The following is a 16,235-nucleotide window of genomic DNA, read 5'->3' as shown; positions in this document are numbered from 1 at the left end:
GGGTCATTTCATTCCAAGAGGCAGAGGCTCACAGGGACCTATTAGCTGGAGGCTGAGGCAAGAGAATGAAGAAAATGGGGTGGTGGCCTGAGTGACGTAATTAAAATCTGGTTTTTAATTAATTTAAAATGAGGTTCCAGAGGTGGTTTAGCAGACAGCATTTGCTACACTTCCAGAGGAACCCATGTGGGTCTCAACACCCCCATCACGTGACTCACAACTGCCTGTAGCTCCGGTTCCAGGGGCTCTGACTCCCTCTTGTGGCCTCTATGGGCACCTGCATGCATGTGACATCAGCACGTATCTATAAGCAGTCACATAAATGTAAATAAAGTTTTTTAAACAGCTTGTTAAGGGCTGGAAAGATGGCTCAGCAGTTCGCACTGGCTGCTCTTCTGGAGGACCCAACTTTGAGTGACAGCTCCCAATGGTGACTCAAACTGTAACTCCAGTTCCAGGGTATCTGATGCCCTTTGCTGGCGTCTGCGGGAATCAGGCACACATGAGGGACAGACAGACAGACTTGCAGGTGTAACACACACACACACACACCCTTAACAAAGCAGGCTGGGTGTGGTGTGGTGGTGCATGCCTCTGCAGGGACTAGAGGTGTATACCAGAGGCAAAGGCAAGTGGGTCTCTGTGTTTGAGCCAGCCTGGTCTACAAAGCAAGTTCAGGCCAGCTAGGGATACATAGAGAGACCCTGTCTTAGAAAACCAACCAACCAAAAACATCAGCGGATGGTCTGCCCTTACCCCGAGATATCTGTTTCTCAGACAGGGTTTCTCTGTGTAGCCTTGGCTGTCCTGGAACTCCCTCTGTAAACCAGGCTGGCCTTGAACTTGTAGAGATTCACCTGCCTCTGCCTCTGAGTGCTGGGATTAAAGGCGTGTGCCACAACTGCCTGGCTACCTCAAAATGTTTGGGGAGCAGCCACTAGACAATTTTAGGAAGGATCTGGCCTCACAATTGTGACCCTCCCCCCCATGCCTCAAGCTCTGAGACTACAGTTCTAGGTCTTCCTTAAGCTTACACAAGGCTGTATACTTCATAATTTCAAAACATTATCTTGTTTTATTCTTCAACAGCCCATTGGAGTAAAAAGGCAAGAGCTAGTCCTTTTGAGCAAATTAGAAATGGCCAATGACTTGTTAAAGTCCAACAGTTGCACCTCGTTGGTTAGGACTACAATTCTGAGTTCTGCTCACTCACCTCAGGAAATTTTCCCTTAGCCTTTGGGAATAGAGTGGGGAACAGATAGCAGAGGCTAACCCCCAGGACCTGGGTACAGATGGTGATGAGCTTCCCAAAGCCACCTTGGGTCCTGACAATTTATTCCACTCTATGAAGCTGGATGAGATTGCAGTGGATCTCAGGTTAGCCTTAGACAAAGCTGTCTTGGAGGCAAGTGGTGGGGAACAAGATCAAGGAGCAGGTAGCTGTGCCAGGCTTCTCCCTGGTTACAACTGACCCTCAGTCTCCTTCCTAGGAAAGTGTACGTGTGGGGTCCTTACCCTCAGGAAGAAAATGCTGGCCATAAATGACCTAGATTCTTGTTTTCTGGAGGGGCCAGTGCTAAGAAATGTCAGTTCCAATCCCCCACTGCCAGCCTCATCAGCCCTTCTAACTCACGAGGTGTGGGCGCTCTCTGCTGGTGGCATCGAGAAGAGCTTCGTTCTGTCCACTGGTGTAGCAGGTGAAGGCTAGGGTTAGGGTTAACAGTTGAGAGTGCTCTCCTGGTCTTGGTGGTGTGCCTGGGAACTTGGGTACTGGGTACTGGGAACAGAATCGGGCCCTGGCCTGGGAATATCACCTGACACATGGGGCTGCGTCTTCAGGATGAGCAGCAAGCCTGCCACTTGATTCCTTACACTCACAGCTCCTGCTTTTACTCACCAACGAGGCTGTGTCCATGAAGCCCAATGTACCCGAAGGCTGGCTCAACCCTCCAAAGACCCCTTTGGGCCGTGGAGTCTCCTGTAGTGTCTACATGCCCAGCCAGCAGTCTAAGTGGACCAGGGAGGGTGGGGTATGGAACAACCAGGTCACTCCCTGGTTGGTTTGCCAGGCCTTTGGTGAAGGTGGTCATAGCAGGATTCAACAATCACCCAGGCCACAGAACCTGCTGGGGAGGGAGGGGTGTTTCCCCAGAAGGCTTATCAAGTTCCCTTGTACAAGCTTCACATGTCTCAGTTTTCCCTGGCAACCTTTGGCCATTAGCCTGTGGCTTTTTGGTTGTTTTTTTTTGTTTTGTTTTGTTTTTCGAGACAGGGTTTCTCTGTGTAGTTTTAGAGCCTGTCCTGGATCTTGCTCTGTAGACCAGGCTGGCCTCGAACTCACAGAGATCCGCCTGCCTCTGCCTCCCGAGTGTTGAGATTACAGGTTTAAAGGTGTGCACTACCGCTGCCCTGCATAGCCTGTGTTGTCTTCATGGCTGGGGCCAGATCGCTAGGGCTGTGGACTAGAACCCTTAGCTTTTGAGGAGCTGACAGTAGACCACAGGGCTCAAAGATAGGGAGCTATTAAAGACAGGACCAGAAGCACTCTGGGATAGGGAAAAGCAGGACAAGAGGATTCTAACGAGGTCCTTTCCATGCCTCCACAGGAGCTGCACCCTCCAGCCACTTCCCTCAGCCTGAGCCGGACATCTCAGAGATGTGCTCAGAGGGCTGTGAGAGCTGGAGGCTCGTGTCACCCCTCAGTAAGGTCTACTCACTCTGCTAAGCTGGCTGAGGTGTGGGGAGGCTGGTGGGGACATGGGGAGGCCAAAGACTTATTCCCAACTACAGGCTGGAGGCTCTGCTGGTCAACCTGAGATAAGATCATGGTTCTGGGGTGAGGTGTGTGGCATTCTGGGTAACTGACTTTCTATCTAGCCCACGCTGTGGAGGCCCCTCTTTAGGAAGAACTTTGGTTCTCTTATCCCATTCTTGCTTTTTTTGGAAGCTGTCACTCCTTACTGCTGGGTCATGGAAGGACATGTTTTTGTGTTCTGTGTCCAGCCAGTCCCACAAGTAGCCATCGGAGCTGCAAGGCATTGCCAAATGCATTTTATTGGTCTATTATATTGAAGAGTATAGTTTCTGAGCAAAACAAAATCAACCGACCAACCAGATGAAAAAACAAACAACAAACAAAAATAAACCCCAAACCCCATACACTGCTCCTCACAGAACCAGAGTCACTAAGGCAGGCACACGTTGGCCACCATGCTTGGTGGAGGCCAAGGATCATGAACAGCAAGGACGGGCTGGCCCCACACAGGCCGTGCAGTACAGGGGCTAGGGAGGGCATGTGCTAGATGCAGACGGCGGCTGGCCCTTTCTCGTCTTTTCCAAATGCAGGAAGTCTGTGGACCTTGGTGACTTCTGGGCAGGTTCCAGGCCTGGCTTGCATGTGCTTGGGGGGCGGACATGACAAAACTGACAAGCAGCATGTCTAGACCTTGGGTCAAGGGGTGTCCCTTTGGTGACACCCCTGCAAACTCCTCCAAGGGCCTTTCTGGGTTTCCAGGCCTCTCAGCACCCTGAGAAGCATGTGGAAAGTGGAGCTGGCATGAACTGAGAATACCCAGGCAATCCCACCTCCCTTGGTCCTGGGAACTCACAGATGTCTGGAACAGGTAATGGGCACCCTGAAGCTCAGAGGCCTGTCCTTGGGAACAGGCTGTGACAGGCTCGCTTTCCTACAGAGTCTCCCTGGGGTCCCTCTGGAGAGCAACCACACCCACTGCCCTCCATACCTCGCAGAGGGTAAATGTGCTATTTACGCGCAGCCCTGGGGATCTCTAGTGCATAATGCAAGGGCAGGCTGTGGAGGGCGACACTGTACAGACATGAGTGGGTGCACTGCAGTGGGGGGGGGGGGGAGCTCATGGGGTCGCTCTGGTGGCCAGAGACTATGGCAGTGCTGCTGAGGTGGACTGCTCTCACCCAGGGCCCACATCTGCCTTCCCAAGTCTCAGGAGAGCCTGGAAGGCAGCCCAGGTCTCCTGGCCCCAGGACACGTGCCTGAAGAGGCAGCTAGTTGAGACAACAAAAGGTCTCAGGAGAGATATGGCACAGAGCTCCTTGCCCCATGCAACTCCTGCTAGATGAGGCTGAGGCCACGGTAGACCCCACTAACCTTATATGGCCCCAGGTTGGCTGGAAGAGATATGGAAAACAGTCCAGGCTGAGGCTGCAGGTGGCAGTGGGGCTGTTCTGTTGTTTGAGAGGGAAACTGGGTAGCTGTCCCTCAGGACAGCCCCTCTCCCTGAGGCCAACCCTTCCCACCCAGTTGTGATCTGCAGGCACCCTGACCCTGCTTGCCCTGGAGGGCCAGCACTGCCCATCCTCACATCCCAGGCTCACAGTCACTTTGTTAGGTCACACAGCTGAGTGGGCAGGGTTGACAGGGGTCGGGGCAGGGGACTGACTTGGGTGAGGCAGTCTGGCTATGGTGACCTCCGCCTCTCCCTGCTGGAATGCAGGGCCTGCTCCCGGGCTCTCCACTCTGCAGCCCCTGGTGGCAGTTCTCACTTGTTGTCCATGAGCATCTGCACCTTGTGGACGAGGTCCCGGGCAATTCGCAGGATCTCCTGGGCGTCATGATGTTCAGCCCGCTCTGGGGGGACACAGATAATTGTGCAGAGGCTGCGAGGAGCCCTGTGCCTACTAACCTTGCTTAGTTTCTACCTGCTATGTTCTTGACATCTGCCTATGGGGAAGGAACCCTAGAATTCCTGAAAACCCTCCACCTCTGTGCAGTCCAGGACCTGGCCTCCATGCCCTGCTGGGGGAGGGGGTGGGGGAGCCAGGATGGCTGGATCGCCTCATACCATTGAAGAACTTGATGATGTCAGTGAAGTCCATGTTGTTGTCACGGATAATCTCTCTGTAGGCCTCCACCAGGGCCAGGGCGATGAACAGGACAAAGTGCTCTGATGAGATGTGCCTGGCCGCCCAGATCACCTCCCACACTGCAAACACGTCCTCATACAGCAACTCTGGGGACAGTAAGGAGCTGGCACTTACCGTCCCAAGCACGAGGCTTGATGGAGACACATGGGAGTCTGCTTCAGCAGCTGGATTCTCCCCACTGCATGCAGCTGGCTGAGCCTGGCTCCAGACCGGCTGTTCTGTCCCCTACCCCAGACCCAGACCCTGCCTGGCTCTTGGTTATTTCCAAAGACTGTGTGGCACTCCCCACTTTTAGTGCTCAGGGAAGCTGTGGTTTGAACAAGGTTCCAAAGGCCATCCATCACCTGTGACAAAGGAAGCATTCTGCCTGTGCGATGGAGATGCCTCCCAGGCGTGAGGAAACATGGGCCCAGACCACCTTAGTAAAGCAGAAGCTGGGCAGGGGCAGCACACACAGTACAGTGCACAGTGATTAGAGTGCCACTGACCACTGACTTGGGAAGAGGGCCCTCCTGCTGCCTGACCTCAGCCCCATGATCTGCCTGACCTCAGTCCCATGAGCTTACTTTTTTTTTTTTTTTTTTTTTAAGACAGTCTTGCTATGTAGCTGACACTGGCTGGCCTTGAACTCCTGATAACCCTCCTGTTGCAGCCTCTGGAGTACTGGGATTATAGGCATGTGCCATGATGCCTAGACCCACCCACTTCTTACCTCTTTTAAAATCCAGCAGGAACCAGCGGTAACAGAAGTAGAAATGGGTATAGTCTCCATTTTGATGCATCAGCTCAAACAGCTCCGAGTCCAAGATCTCATGGTGGAGAGGGAGAGATACTGACCAGAGCTGCTTCCCTGCCACCCTCCCACCACCCAGGGGTGCCCCGGCCACTCCACTGCACTGCCATGTCTACCCACTGGCAGCTGCGTCCCACTGTCCATGTCCACCTGTCCCTCCGTCTCCCCGCTCCCAGCTGCACTCTTTAAGCAGCTACTTCAGTTTCCGGGCATTTGATTTAATCACCAAGCCCACCTCTCACCAGCACACACAGGCACAAGCATGTGTGCACACTGCTACTCAGTTTCTAACACAGATAGATAGCAGTATTTCTGTGTGGTGCTGGGGATGAAACCCAGGGCTTTTCGTGTGCTAGGCCAGCATTTTACCTGAACTAGAGCCTTCATTTTTAAACATTTAAATTAATTCTTTTTAAAAAATGATTTTAGTTTATGTACAATGGTGTTTTGCCTGCATCTATGTCTGTGTGAGGGTGTTGGATCCCCTGGAACTGAAGTTACAGGCAGTTGTGAGTTGCCATGTGGGTCCTGGGAATTGAACCTGAGTCCTCTAGAAGATCAGCGAGTGCTCTTAACCACTGAGCCATCTCCCCAGTCCCAACTAATTAATTCAGGGTTTGTATATATGTGCCTGCAAGTGTTTGTGGGTGAACATGGGCGTGTGTGCTGACCAGGGGACAGCCTCGGGTGTCATGTCACGGGTGCTAGCCACCTATCTTGGTTACCTTTTGGATACAAGATCTTTCACTGGCTTGGAACTCAAGTAGACTAGGTTGTCTGGCCAGAAATGCCTAGGGATCCACCTGTCTCCCCCTTCCCAGCACTGAGATCATAAGCCACTGTGTGGCTTTAAAAACAAAAGAAGATTATTAGTCCTGGGAATCAAATCAGCTCCTTGGCTAACGAATTTCTCCAGCCCTTATTTTTTAATTTTGTTTGAGACAGGTTCTCACTCTGTAGCCTAGGCTCACCTTCAACTCACAGCAATCCTGATCTTGCCTCAGTCTCCCAAGTGATGGGATTTTAGGCATGAATTGTGATACCCAGCTACTTTTATTAATACACGCATTTGTGTGTGTGTGTGTGTGTGTGTGTGTGTGTGTGTGTGTGTGTGAACTAATTTAATTAATTTTAAGACATCTCAGATAGTCAAGGCTGGTCTCAAACTCGCTGTAGTCAAGCTGGCCTTGACCTCCCTGCCTCCACCTCCCAAGTGCTGGGAACACAGCATGCACCAGGCAGCAGTGTTTTTAAAAGGAAGGACGTTCAGCTATGGCTGTGGTGCATGCCAATATGCCAGCACTCAAAGCAGAGGTGGGCGGATTGCTGCAAGTTCCAGGCCCAGGCCAGCCCCTGAGAAATAGCTTCTTTGTAAAGGACGTCTCTAGCCTCCCCATGGCTGATGAGCAGGTCTAGCCATGCCCAGCCCTCAGGCAGCTGCAGTACTCACCTGGATGAGGGAACGCATGTTGGCAAAGTGGGTGTCCATGGCACCCCCATTGGGGAAGTTCTGGCTCATCCTCTTCATGAGTTGGCTGAAGCAGCTGTAGGCCAGCTGGTCTGCGATGAGATGGGAGTGAGGCCCCGGGACACCAGGGTAGACACCAGGGTAGACTGGTGATATTCCCACACCTACACCTCGGCATCATCCCCTTCCTCCCATCTTGTCACTCTGAACCCAGGTCCACTTTGGGTAGCCCACACCCCATCCCTTACCGTTGTCGAGGACGACCAGGAGAGGGGCCAGGAGGTCACACATGCCCTGCACATAGCCCACATCCAGGTGCTCCCACACGTAGCTGAAATGCCAGGGGGGACACCGTGACTGTGGCATTCTCTTTTCTTGGGCATTGGCATGGACATGACCCCTAAAACATTCTGTTCCTCACGAGTCAGCCTTTCTTTCCACAATTCTAAAACATTCACTGTGCTCTACCCTGTGAGGCAGAGGGAACTACCAATGACCCTTGTCCCCAAGGCACTTCAGTAGAGGACTTGGTGAGGGAAACAGAAAGCCGCCACAGTTTGGTGTGAAGGGCAGGGGAGTGAAAACAGGTGAGTGTCTGAAAGACCCCTGGGATGCAGGGTGGTGTGGGGGTGCTGCGGGAACAGTGCTCCAGAGGATGCAGTGGGGTGGGGAGGGGGTGCTGCAGGAACAGTGTTCCAGACAGAGGATGCAGTGGGGTGGGGGTGCTGCAGGGACAGTGCTCCAGACAGAGGATGCAGTGGGGTGGGGGTGCTGCAGGGACAGTGCTCCAGACAGAGGATGCAGTGGTGTGGGGGTGCTGCAGGAACTGTTCCAGACAGAGGATGCAGTGGTGTGGGGGTGCTGCAGGAACTGTTCCAGACAGAGGATGCAGTGGGGTGGGGGTGCTGCAGGGACAGTGCTCCAGACAGAGGATGCAGTGGGGTGGGGAGGGGGGTGCTGCAGGGACAGTGCTCCAGACAGAGGATGCAGTGGGGTGGGGGTGCTGCAGGGACAGTGCTCCAGACAGAGGATGCAGTGGTGTGGGGGTGCTGCAGGAACTGTTCCAGACAGAGGATGCAGTGGTGTGGGGGTGCTGCAGGAACTGTTCCAGACAGAGGATGCAGTGGGGTGGGGGTGCTGCAGGGACAGTGCTCCAGACAGAGGATGCAGTGGGGTGGGGTGGGAGTGCTGCAGGAACTGTTCCAGACAGAGGATGCAGTGGGGTGGGAGTGCTGCAGGAACTGTTCCAGACAGAGGATGCAAGGAGACCTGAGACAGTACATAGGTGAAATCGTGGCCCGGACTGGGTCCCCACATCTCCCACAGTCTGCCCCCAATGGCACCTGCACATGATGTCTCTGAGCCTCTCGAGGTTGGGGGTCGTGAAGTACCAGTAGTTTCGGTCACATCTCTGCACATCCTTGTCTATGCGGTGCAGATTTAAGGCCACGGTGTCCAGTAATTCTATCTGGAAAAGTGGGCGTCCCTCAGAGGTGAGGCTGGCCAGCCTCTCCTAGGATGGGCAAGAGGTGGTACCCAAAGAAAACCCAGCCAACAAGGACCCCAGAGCTCTGAGAACAGAGGTCTCTTAGTGATGCTCAGCCCTTTCAGGATAGCCACACACCCCCTCCCCTTGCAGTCGGTGCCCAGGTTTTAGGGTGTCAGGACTCCAGAGCCACTGACAGTAGTGCGAGGGAGCATCAGGGAACATCCACGTACAGTGTAGGCTGCTGCACACACGGCTGTGAGCTCCTCCCCTGCTTCGAGCTCACTGGCAGGTGCAAGCTTCTCCTGGCCTGAATCATGGGGCTCCGAGAAAGTGTGGGCTGCAGTGGCTGGCCCATCGGAGGAGCCTTCTTCCCCACCGCCGTCCTCTTCGAAGCCCACACTCTGCGCCTCATCTAGGCTGGACTGGATGCCAGAGGCCACAGAGTAGTTGCGGGAGGAAGGCAGCCCCGAGTCTGGGGAGTCGAACTCCACTGACTGCTGCTCGGCAGCAGCCATGCCTGGAGTCCCAGTTGCTGGCTCCTGCTCCTGCTTTGGTTTGGAATCATCAGGGTCCTGAGGCCCTGGGGGCTCTAGATCATCCACAGAGATAAACACCTGGTGGAAGTAAACAGAGGGTGACTCCATCCAACACCCCAGGGTCTTCCCTGGATCAGAACGGAGCTGGGAAGGGGAGTTTTCTTCCTCCCCACCTCCCACCTCCTCCCACCCCCAACTCCCAACACCACAGTCCCTGGGCACCAAACCTGCTCTTACTCCAGCCAACCAAAAGAAGAAACAAGGCTTTGGGCAAAAAGAACAGGCAGTGCCTGTGCAGAGTCCACACCTTCCAGGGACTGCTATAAGAAGGGGGCAGAGGCCCCTGGCTTTTTCTTCTCTCTGTGCAGCCCTGACTCTCCTGGAACTGGCTCTGTAGCCCAGGCTGGCCTCAGACTCAGAGATCCGCCTGCCTCTGCTTCCTGAATACTGGGATTAAAGGCATGCACCACCACCATCCATGTTTTGTTTTGTTTTTTTGAGACAGGGTTTCTCTGTGTAGTTTTGGTGCCAGTCCTGGATCTCGCTCTGTAGACCAGGCTGGCCTTGAACTCACAGAGATCCGCCTGCCTCTGCCTTCCAAGTGTTGAGATTAAAGGTGTGCGCCACTACCATCTGGCTTTTTTTTTTTTTAAGAGATTTATTGTTTTATTTTTAATTATGTGTCTGGATATTGGGTTTTGCACCCGAGTGTAGGCACTTGCTGAGGCCAGGGACGCTAGGAACCAAACTCAGGTCCTCTACCAAAACAATATGTTCTCCAACCCCGCAGTACGTGATCTCAGTAGCTGAGCTGTCTCTGGCCCCTAGGCTCCAACTCTTGGTAGCAAAGACCTGAAGTCACAAAGGATCCCGGGAGAGCTGCCCTAGTGTCTTGACGTGGCTGCTGGGGCGTGGTGGGGAGAATAAGCTGCAGGTTTAGGAAAAGCAAGTTCTTTATTGCTGGTATCGGATGTTGAGCAGACAAGACCGGAAACCTTTGTAGCGACACCAAGTCAGTCATGTTAGTCTTCAGACAATGTGGAAGTAAAGGGAGACCCTCCCTGACTGCCGGAAGCCCACCACAGAACAAGTCGGGAAACAACATGCTACGCACCCTTTGTCTTCCCTTTTTCTAACTGGACAGTGTAGTCAAAGAAAGGCTAAAAGTCTTCTCTCTGGGTAAGAAATCTGAAACACTGGGTAAAGTCATACTTGTGAAATTCAGTAGCCCAGGCTGGCCTCAGCCGCCAAGTATTGTGATTACCAGAGCACACCACCGCCCGGCTCGGACTTGTTTTCATTTACTTAGGATTACTGTGTGTGTATGGTGAGTGTGTGGGTTAGTGATGCATGTGCCGTAATGCACACAAGGCCAGAGGACAATTTTGTGGAGTCAATCTCTCCTTTCACCTGTAAGTGGGTTTTGGGGCTCAAACTTAGGTCATCAGACTTGTGCAGAAAGTGCCTTTATCTGTGTCTCTCCCTCCCAGATACAGGTTTTTACAAAAGGCAGAGCACAAAGTACGCTCACCGGGGGTGAAGAACAGCGTGCATGGGATGGAGAGGGTGTCCTGTTAGTTTAGACAGTTAAAAATATTTATTTTTATTTTAAGTATATAGGTGTTTTGTCCACATGTATGTCTGTGCATCACATGCATACAGTGCCTATGGAGGTCAGAAGAGGGTACCAGATGCCCTGGAACTGGAGTTATAGATGGTTAGGAGCAGCCATGAGGGTGCTGGAAATGAACCCAGGAACTCTGGAAGAGCAGCCAGTGCTCTTAACTGCTGAGCCATCTCTCTGACTGGAGTTATATTCTTTAAGTCTTGCTCTACTTTATATTTTCTGTTAACATTCATGATTAGTAAAGTATAAAGAGCAAACTTTATCTAAAAGAGCCCCCCTCTCTCTCCCTCCCTCTCTCTCTCTCCCTCCCTCTCCCCACCCTCTCTTTCTCTCTCTCTCTCTTTTTGAAATAGGGACTAATGTAACCCAGGATGGCTCTGACTCTACTATGTAGCTAAGGCTGGCCTTGAATTCCTGATCCTTCTACCTCTACCTCTAGAGTACTGAGATTCCAAAAGTGAGACACATCTGGCTTTTTAATATTAATTTGTTAGTTTAACATACAGAGTAATGGGCTTCACTATGCCACCTTCACATTTATGTGTCATATTTTGAAAAAAAGACAATTTTGAAGGAGGAAAAAAAAATCACAAAATGGGGGCTGGAGAGATGGCTCAGTGGTTAAGAGCACTTGTTGCTCTTCAGAGGACCTAGGTAGATTCCCAGCATCCACCTGGTGGTTCTTAATCATCCATAACTCCAGTTCCAGAGAGATGTCCTCTTCTGACCTCCATAGGCATCAGGTACACATGTGGTACATAAACATTCATGCAGGCAAAACACTCATACACATAAAAATAGATAAATCTTAAAAACAGAACCACGAGCTGGGCGGTGGTGATGCACACCTTTAATCCCAGCACTCGAGAGGCAGAGGCAGGTGGATCTCTGTGAGTTTGAGGCCAGCCTGGGCTACAGAGTGAGTTCCAGGAAAGGTGCTAAAGCTACACAGAGAAACCATGTCTAAAAAAAAAAAAAAAAAAAAAAAAAACCAAGCAAACAACAACAACAAAACCCCAGAACCACAAGCTGGTGTGGTGGTGCATACCTTTAATCCCAGCACTCAGGAGGCAAAGGCAGGCAGATCTCTGTGAGTTCGAGGCCAGCCTGGTCTACAGAGTGGTTCCAGGATAGCCAGGACTACACAGAGAAACCCTGTCTCAAAAAAACAAAACAACAACAATAAAAAACCAGAACCACTTACGGGCTGGGCATTGCTGTATATAACTTTAATCCTAACACTTGGGAAGCAGAGGCAGGTGGATCTCTGAGTTCAAGGCTAGCCTGGTCTACATGGTGAGTTTCAGATCTACAAAGGGAAACCCTGTCTCAATAATAATTACAGGAATAAAAACAGCTTATTCCAGGTAAGTATGCAGAGCACCTGTAATCCCAGCTAAGGAGGCTGAGGCAGGATGACAGTTAAGGCCAGTTCAAGACAGGAGGGGCTGGGGAGAGGAAAGAAGAAAGGTAGGAAAAGAAAAAGGAAAAAGAAACTCAGATATGGGTGGGATGGCGGCGGCGGCGGCGGTAGCGGGCAGCGGTTACTGCCTGCTGTTCTCAAGGCTGCAGTGGCGGCAGGAAGAGCATTCCAGGAGTGCTCTACCTACCTCTGCAGATACTTGGACAAGGTGACAGAAAACTGCAGAGAAAGGGCCCTGCCAGGGGACATCAATGGCTCTCTAAGCGCTCCTCTGTTCTCTGGCCAATAACTTTCCATAAAGCCTCTTCGATCAGAGTCACAGGAATGGAGAAGTTTGGAAACAAAGGCCAGATATGGGGGGCACTCTTGCTCAAAAACACTGATCTCCCCAGAAGCAGATACAGTAATGGAACTCATGGGAACCCATGACTGCCTCACATTTTCTCTACAAGGAGGGAGAAGCTTCCCCACATCCCAAAAGACTCATTTGCCCGTACTGTTCTGTTTAAACGCAGCACAAAGCGATGCCTTGGTTTTTGGTGAAAGCACCCAAAGTTGCCTATTCTTCAGCTGAAATTTCAAGACACTGACACAGGAAGCCTCTGCCCATGATCCAACTGCCAGTACTGGGAGCTGGCCCCATGCTCAGGACCCTTGTGCCTGAGAGATTCGTGGGCCCCAACAGCCCTCCCCACCAAGTCCTTCCCCCAGAATGGCTCACATCATTGCTGATGGTAGAATCTCGGTGCACCAGGCGCTGCACGTGGCTGTCAATGCTGCTGCCCGAGGAGAATTTAGGAAGCGTGGCTGGATGAGCTTCCCGCTCCCGCTGCCTCACCACCACCTCGCAGGCCTTCCACTCTGCCAGCACCTGCTGGTACCTTGCTGCCACTGCTGCATCCACCTGTGCTCAGACCACACCATGACCATGAGGGAGGGTGCCCTGAGGCATGCCTCCCTCAGAGCTCAGTGAGCAGGTACTGGAACTTCAGCCTAGAGGGGACGCAGAAGCTGAGATGGCTGGACTGGAGCAGGCCCTGAGGTGAGGGTCGTGGGGCTGCTCCATTACCATCTTCCTCTCCTGTTTCTAGCTAGGAGGGGCTGAGGCTTCCAAGACTCCCTCTCTGGGGTCACCTGCCCAGCTGCTGTTTCCTTGGCTCTGTAGGAGCAGGCTCCCTTACCTGCTCCATCTCCTTCTTGCTCATGCCAAACTTGTAGTGGCCCAGCAGGAAGGGCCAGACATCCTTGCGAATCTCATGTTCCACACCACCATAGTACACCTGCCGCAGCAGCTCCAGCTCTTTGTAGTTCTGAGGGATCCAGAGGGTAAAGACTATGCAGCCTCCAGTTACTGTGGCCCAGCAGCCAAGCCACATCCCAGGGAGAGCTGGGCCTGCGTTCTAGTGGCTTTCCTGAGCCCAGGCACACCCTGCTTGGGGTACCATATTCTCCTGTTCTGTGGTTACAGCTATAAGAGATCTTGTCTCACCTCCTTCCTCACAGGCAGGGCAAAGCTTGCCAGATCTCAGATCAATATGGAAGTAGACTGGATTCCCAGCCCAGTCCCTTCCCATGCATATGAGATTCAGCTATACATCTACCATGCAGGTCAGCCCATGGTGTCAGTTTCGCCTGTCTGCCCAACTCCCTACCATGCTTTACCGCAAACGACCATTCAGTTTAGAGCAGGCAGCCACATATAACTGTTGCCTCCCAAGTCCCCACCCCATGCCTCTGCCCTTGGGAGCCCAGTTTGCACCTTTTTGTCCTTTTGATACTTGCTCCACACGTCCTTGGTAAGACCACCTGCGGCCCCTGGGGGCCTGTCGGGTGGAATAATGTTGTGATGCACTAGTGCCGACAGGTGGGTCCTCACTGTGGACAGGTGGCGACAGTAGGCCAGCCCTGCAGTGGGCGAGAGGGAGGCTGTGACCGAGGTGCTTCCCCACCCCCACCCCTCAGAGCCCCCCTCACCACACACTCACAGCCATAGAAGGCCCGGGACACAATCTGCCTCTTCATGCTCTCACACAGCAGCCTGAGGGGCAACCTGTGGAAACATCCTGGCTCAGAGGGAGGGGACTGGAGCCTACTGGTAAGAAGGGCTGACCTTGCGGCTTCAGGGGGCAGGGGCAGGCAGGATGCTGGGGGCTGTGTGGAGAGTGGAATAGATAGCTTGGTAGTGTAAGACTGGCCCCCTCCTTGCCAGCCATCCTTGACGTTGCTAATCGGGGGCCCCCACTTAAGCTAACTTTGCTCCAGTGAACCCCCGCCCCCCACAGGGTTTCTCTGTGTAACAACCCCGGCTGTCCTAGAACTCACTTTGTAGACCAGGCTGGCCTGAAACTCACAGAGATCTGCCTGTCTCTGCCTCCCAAGTGCTGAGACTAAAGATGTGTGCCACCACCACCTGGCATTCCAGTGAATCTTGATTTCCTTATGTATAAATGGAGACACTTCAGGATCACCAGAAATGGCAGGTTAAAAATGAAGTGACTGGTGAAGGAGAGTATTCAGTCAATGGACCCAAACTGTTCCCATGCTGCCTTCATACATGATAGTACTGAGTGTTCCCGAACACACAGCCTGACAGTGGGATATGCTCCCAAGAGGAAGGGGAGCAGAGTATGGTATCTATTATGTGGAGGTACCACCCTGGGCACTCACATGGTCCTCACCTGCTTTAGGAAGGAGGTGGTATTGCCCCATTTTGCAGGGGAGAAAACTGAGGTTTAGAAACACAGAAGTGCCAGGCCTTTAATCCCAGCACTTGGGAGGCAGAGGCAGACAGATCTCTGTAAGTTGGAGGCCAGCCTGGTCTACACAGTGAGATTCAGGTCAGCCAGAGCTACATAGTGAGACTCAGTCTCAAACAAAACAAACAAAACAAAAAGGAAAGACAGAGGCTCACAGAGACTCAGCAACTTGCTGAAGTCACGCAGGTAGCATAAATGGAATTTGAATCCAGCTCTGTCCAGTCTAAAGAGCTACCCTGACAAGCCGACAGCGAGCCTGTCAGAAGAGGAGGACACACTGGCATGCATTAACTGGAGGCTAGTTCCCGTCCTTCCCACTCACCTGTCAGGAACGCAGCTGCAGTGACTGGGGGTTGCATACGGGGAGCTACTGGAGGAGCAGGAGAGGCAGGAGGAGCCCTGGCTACACAGGGGCTCTAGGTGCCAGGCTGTCAGGCTGGGTCCAAAACCCTGCATCTCAATCATGTCACCAGCATCTGAAGGCAGGAAGGGGCCAAGGTCAATGCCGGGTGGGCTTCCTCCCCCAAGTGCCCTGTAGCATGCCCACCTCTGCCCAGAGCTGCAGACGAAATCACCCACTGGTGGAAATTCACAAGGTGGTGCCTGCCTGGTTGAGAACCCAGAGTTGGAGAGAGTGGGAGGGTGTCTGACACTGCCCAGCTTCCCCTGACCCTGGAGAAGACGGAAGGTGCTTTTTCCATGTAACGGACTACTTGGACTGAGTTGTGGGTGAGTTGTCTACCCACCTCCATCAACAGCAGAGAACACACGCTTTCCTAGAGGAAAGGTTAGAAGAGCAAAGGCCTCCACTCCCTGAAATACTGCCAGTTAGCCTTGGCCTTTAAAGGCTCAGCATGTTTCTTTCTGAAATGCTCAAGAATGTGTTTGGAAGCTTCAGTATCAATGACCAAAATCTCTGAGGAAGCCTCAAGCTATCTTTCTCATTACCCTTGACTATCCAAGATCTGGTGGCCAGTGGCTAAGAAGGAACAGTGCTTCCCGCCCAAACCAGACACTCTGAGGCCTACTCTGAGGGCACTCAGCATGGTAGCTCTTGTGTGAGCTGGGATGGGGGGAACTTCCCAGGGCTGGCAGGCTAGAAGTGGTGCCTGGATACATGGACCCAGTGATCCACCACACCGGCCATAGCTGAGCATGCCACAGTGCAGCATCACAGGCAGATCCTTGGGCATGTCTGTACGTCTGTAGGTGGAGCTGTCTCAGCCATCCCTGCTGATCTA

At 52.7% G+C, this 16,235-nt stretch overlaps 1 protein-coding gene across 2 annotated transcripts in view; it reads right to left on the bottom strand.

Annotated features, from left to right (window-relative positions):
- Positions 1 to 3,034: 3,034 nt before the first annotated feature.
- The window catches only part of Sgsm2 (small G protein signaling modulator 2), a 41,187-nt gene continuing 27,986 nt past the window's right edge, over positions 3,035 to 16,235 (bottom strand). For both annotated transcript variants that reach the window (XM_052756059.1, XM_052756060.1), the window contains 12 exons: positions 15,317 to 15,470; positions 14,224 to 14,288; positions 13,998 to 14,143; positions 13,420 to 13,548; positions 12,960 to 13,142; positions 8,883 to 9,266; positions 8,507 to 8,631; positions 7,412 to 7,494; positions 7,146 to 7,255; positions 5,615 to 5,711; positions 4,821 to 4,988; positions 3,035 to 4,606 (listed from right to left, as the gene is read on the bottom strand). In XM_052756059.1, coding sequence (XP_052612019.1) covers positions 4,518 to 4,606; positions 4,821 to 4,988; positions 5,615 to 5,711; positions 7,146 to 7,255; positions 7,412 to 7,494; positions 8,507 to 8,631; positions 8,883 to 9,266; positions 12,960 to 13,142; positions 13,420 to 13,548; positions 13,998 to 14,143; positions 14,224 to 14,288; positions 15,317 to 15,470 — 1,733 coding nt within the window. In that variant the 3' untranslated portion in view covers positions 3,035 to 4,517. The remainder of the gene's footprint in view (positions 4,607 to 4,820; positions 4,989 to 5,614; positions 5,712 to 7,145; positions 7,256 to 7,411; positions 7,495 to 8,506; positions 8,632 to 8,882; positions 9,267 to 12,959; positions 13,143 to 13,419; positions 13,549 to 13,997; positions 14,144 to 14,223; positions 14,289 to 15,316; positions 15,471 to 16,235) is intronic.

The sequence above is a fragment of the Peromyscus californicus genome, unplaced genomic scaffold, assembly GCF_007827085.1.
Source record: "Peromyscus californicus insignis strain IS unplaced genomic scaffold, ASM782708v3 Scaffold_3__1_contigs__length_106647218, whole genome shotgun sequence".
Taxonomy (NCBI): Eukaryota; Metazoa; Chordata; class Mammalia; order Rodentia; family Cricetidae; genus Peromyscus; species Peromyscus californicus.
Note: the sequence above shows the minus strand (reverse complement) of the source record. Positions and strands in the feature narration are given on the sequence as shown.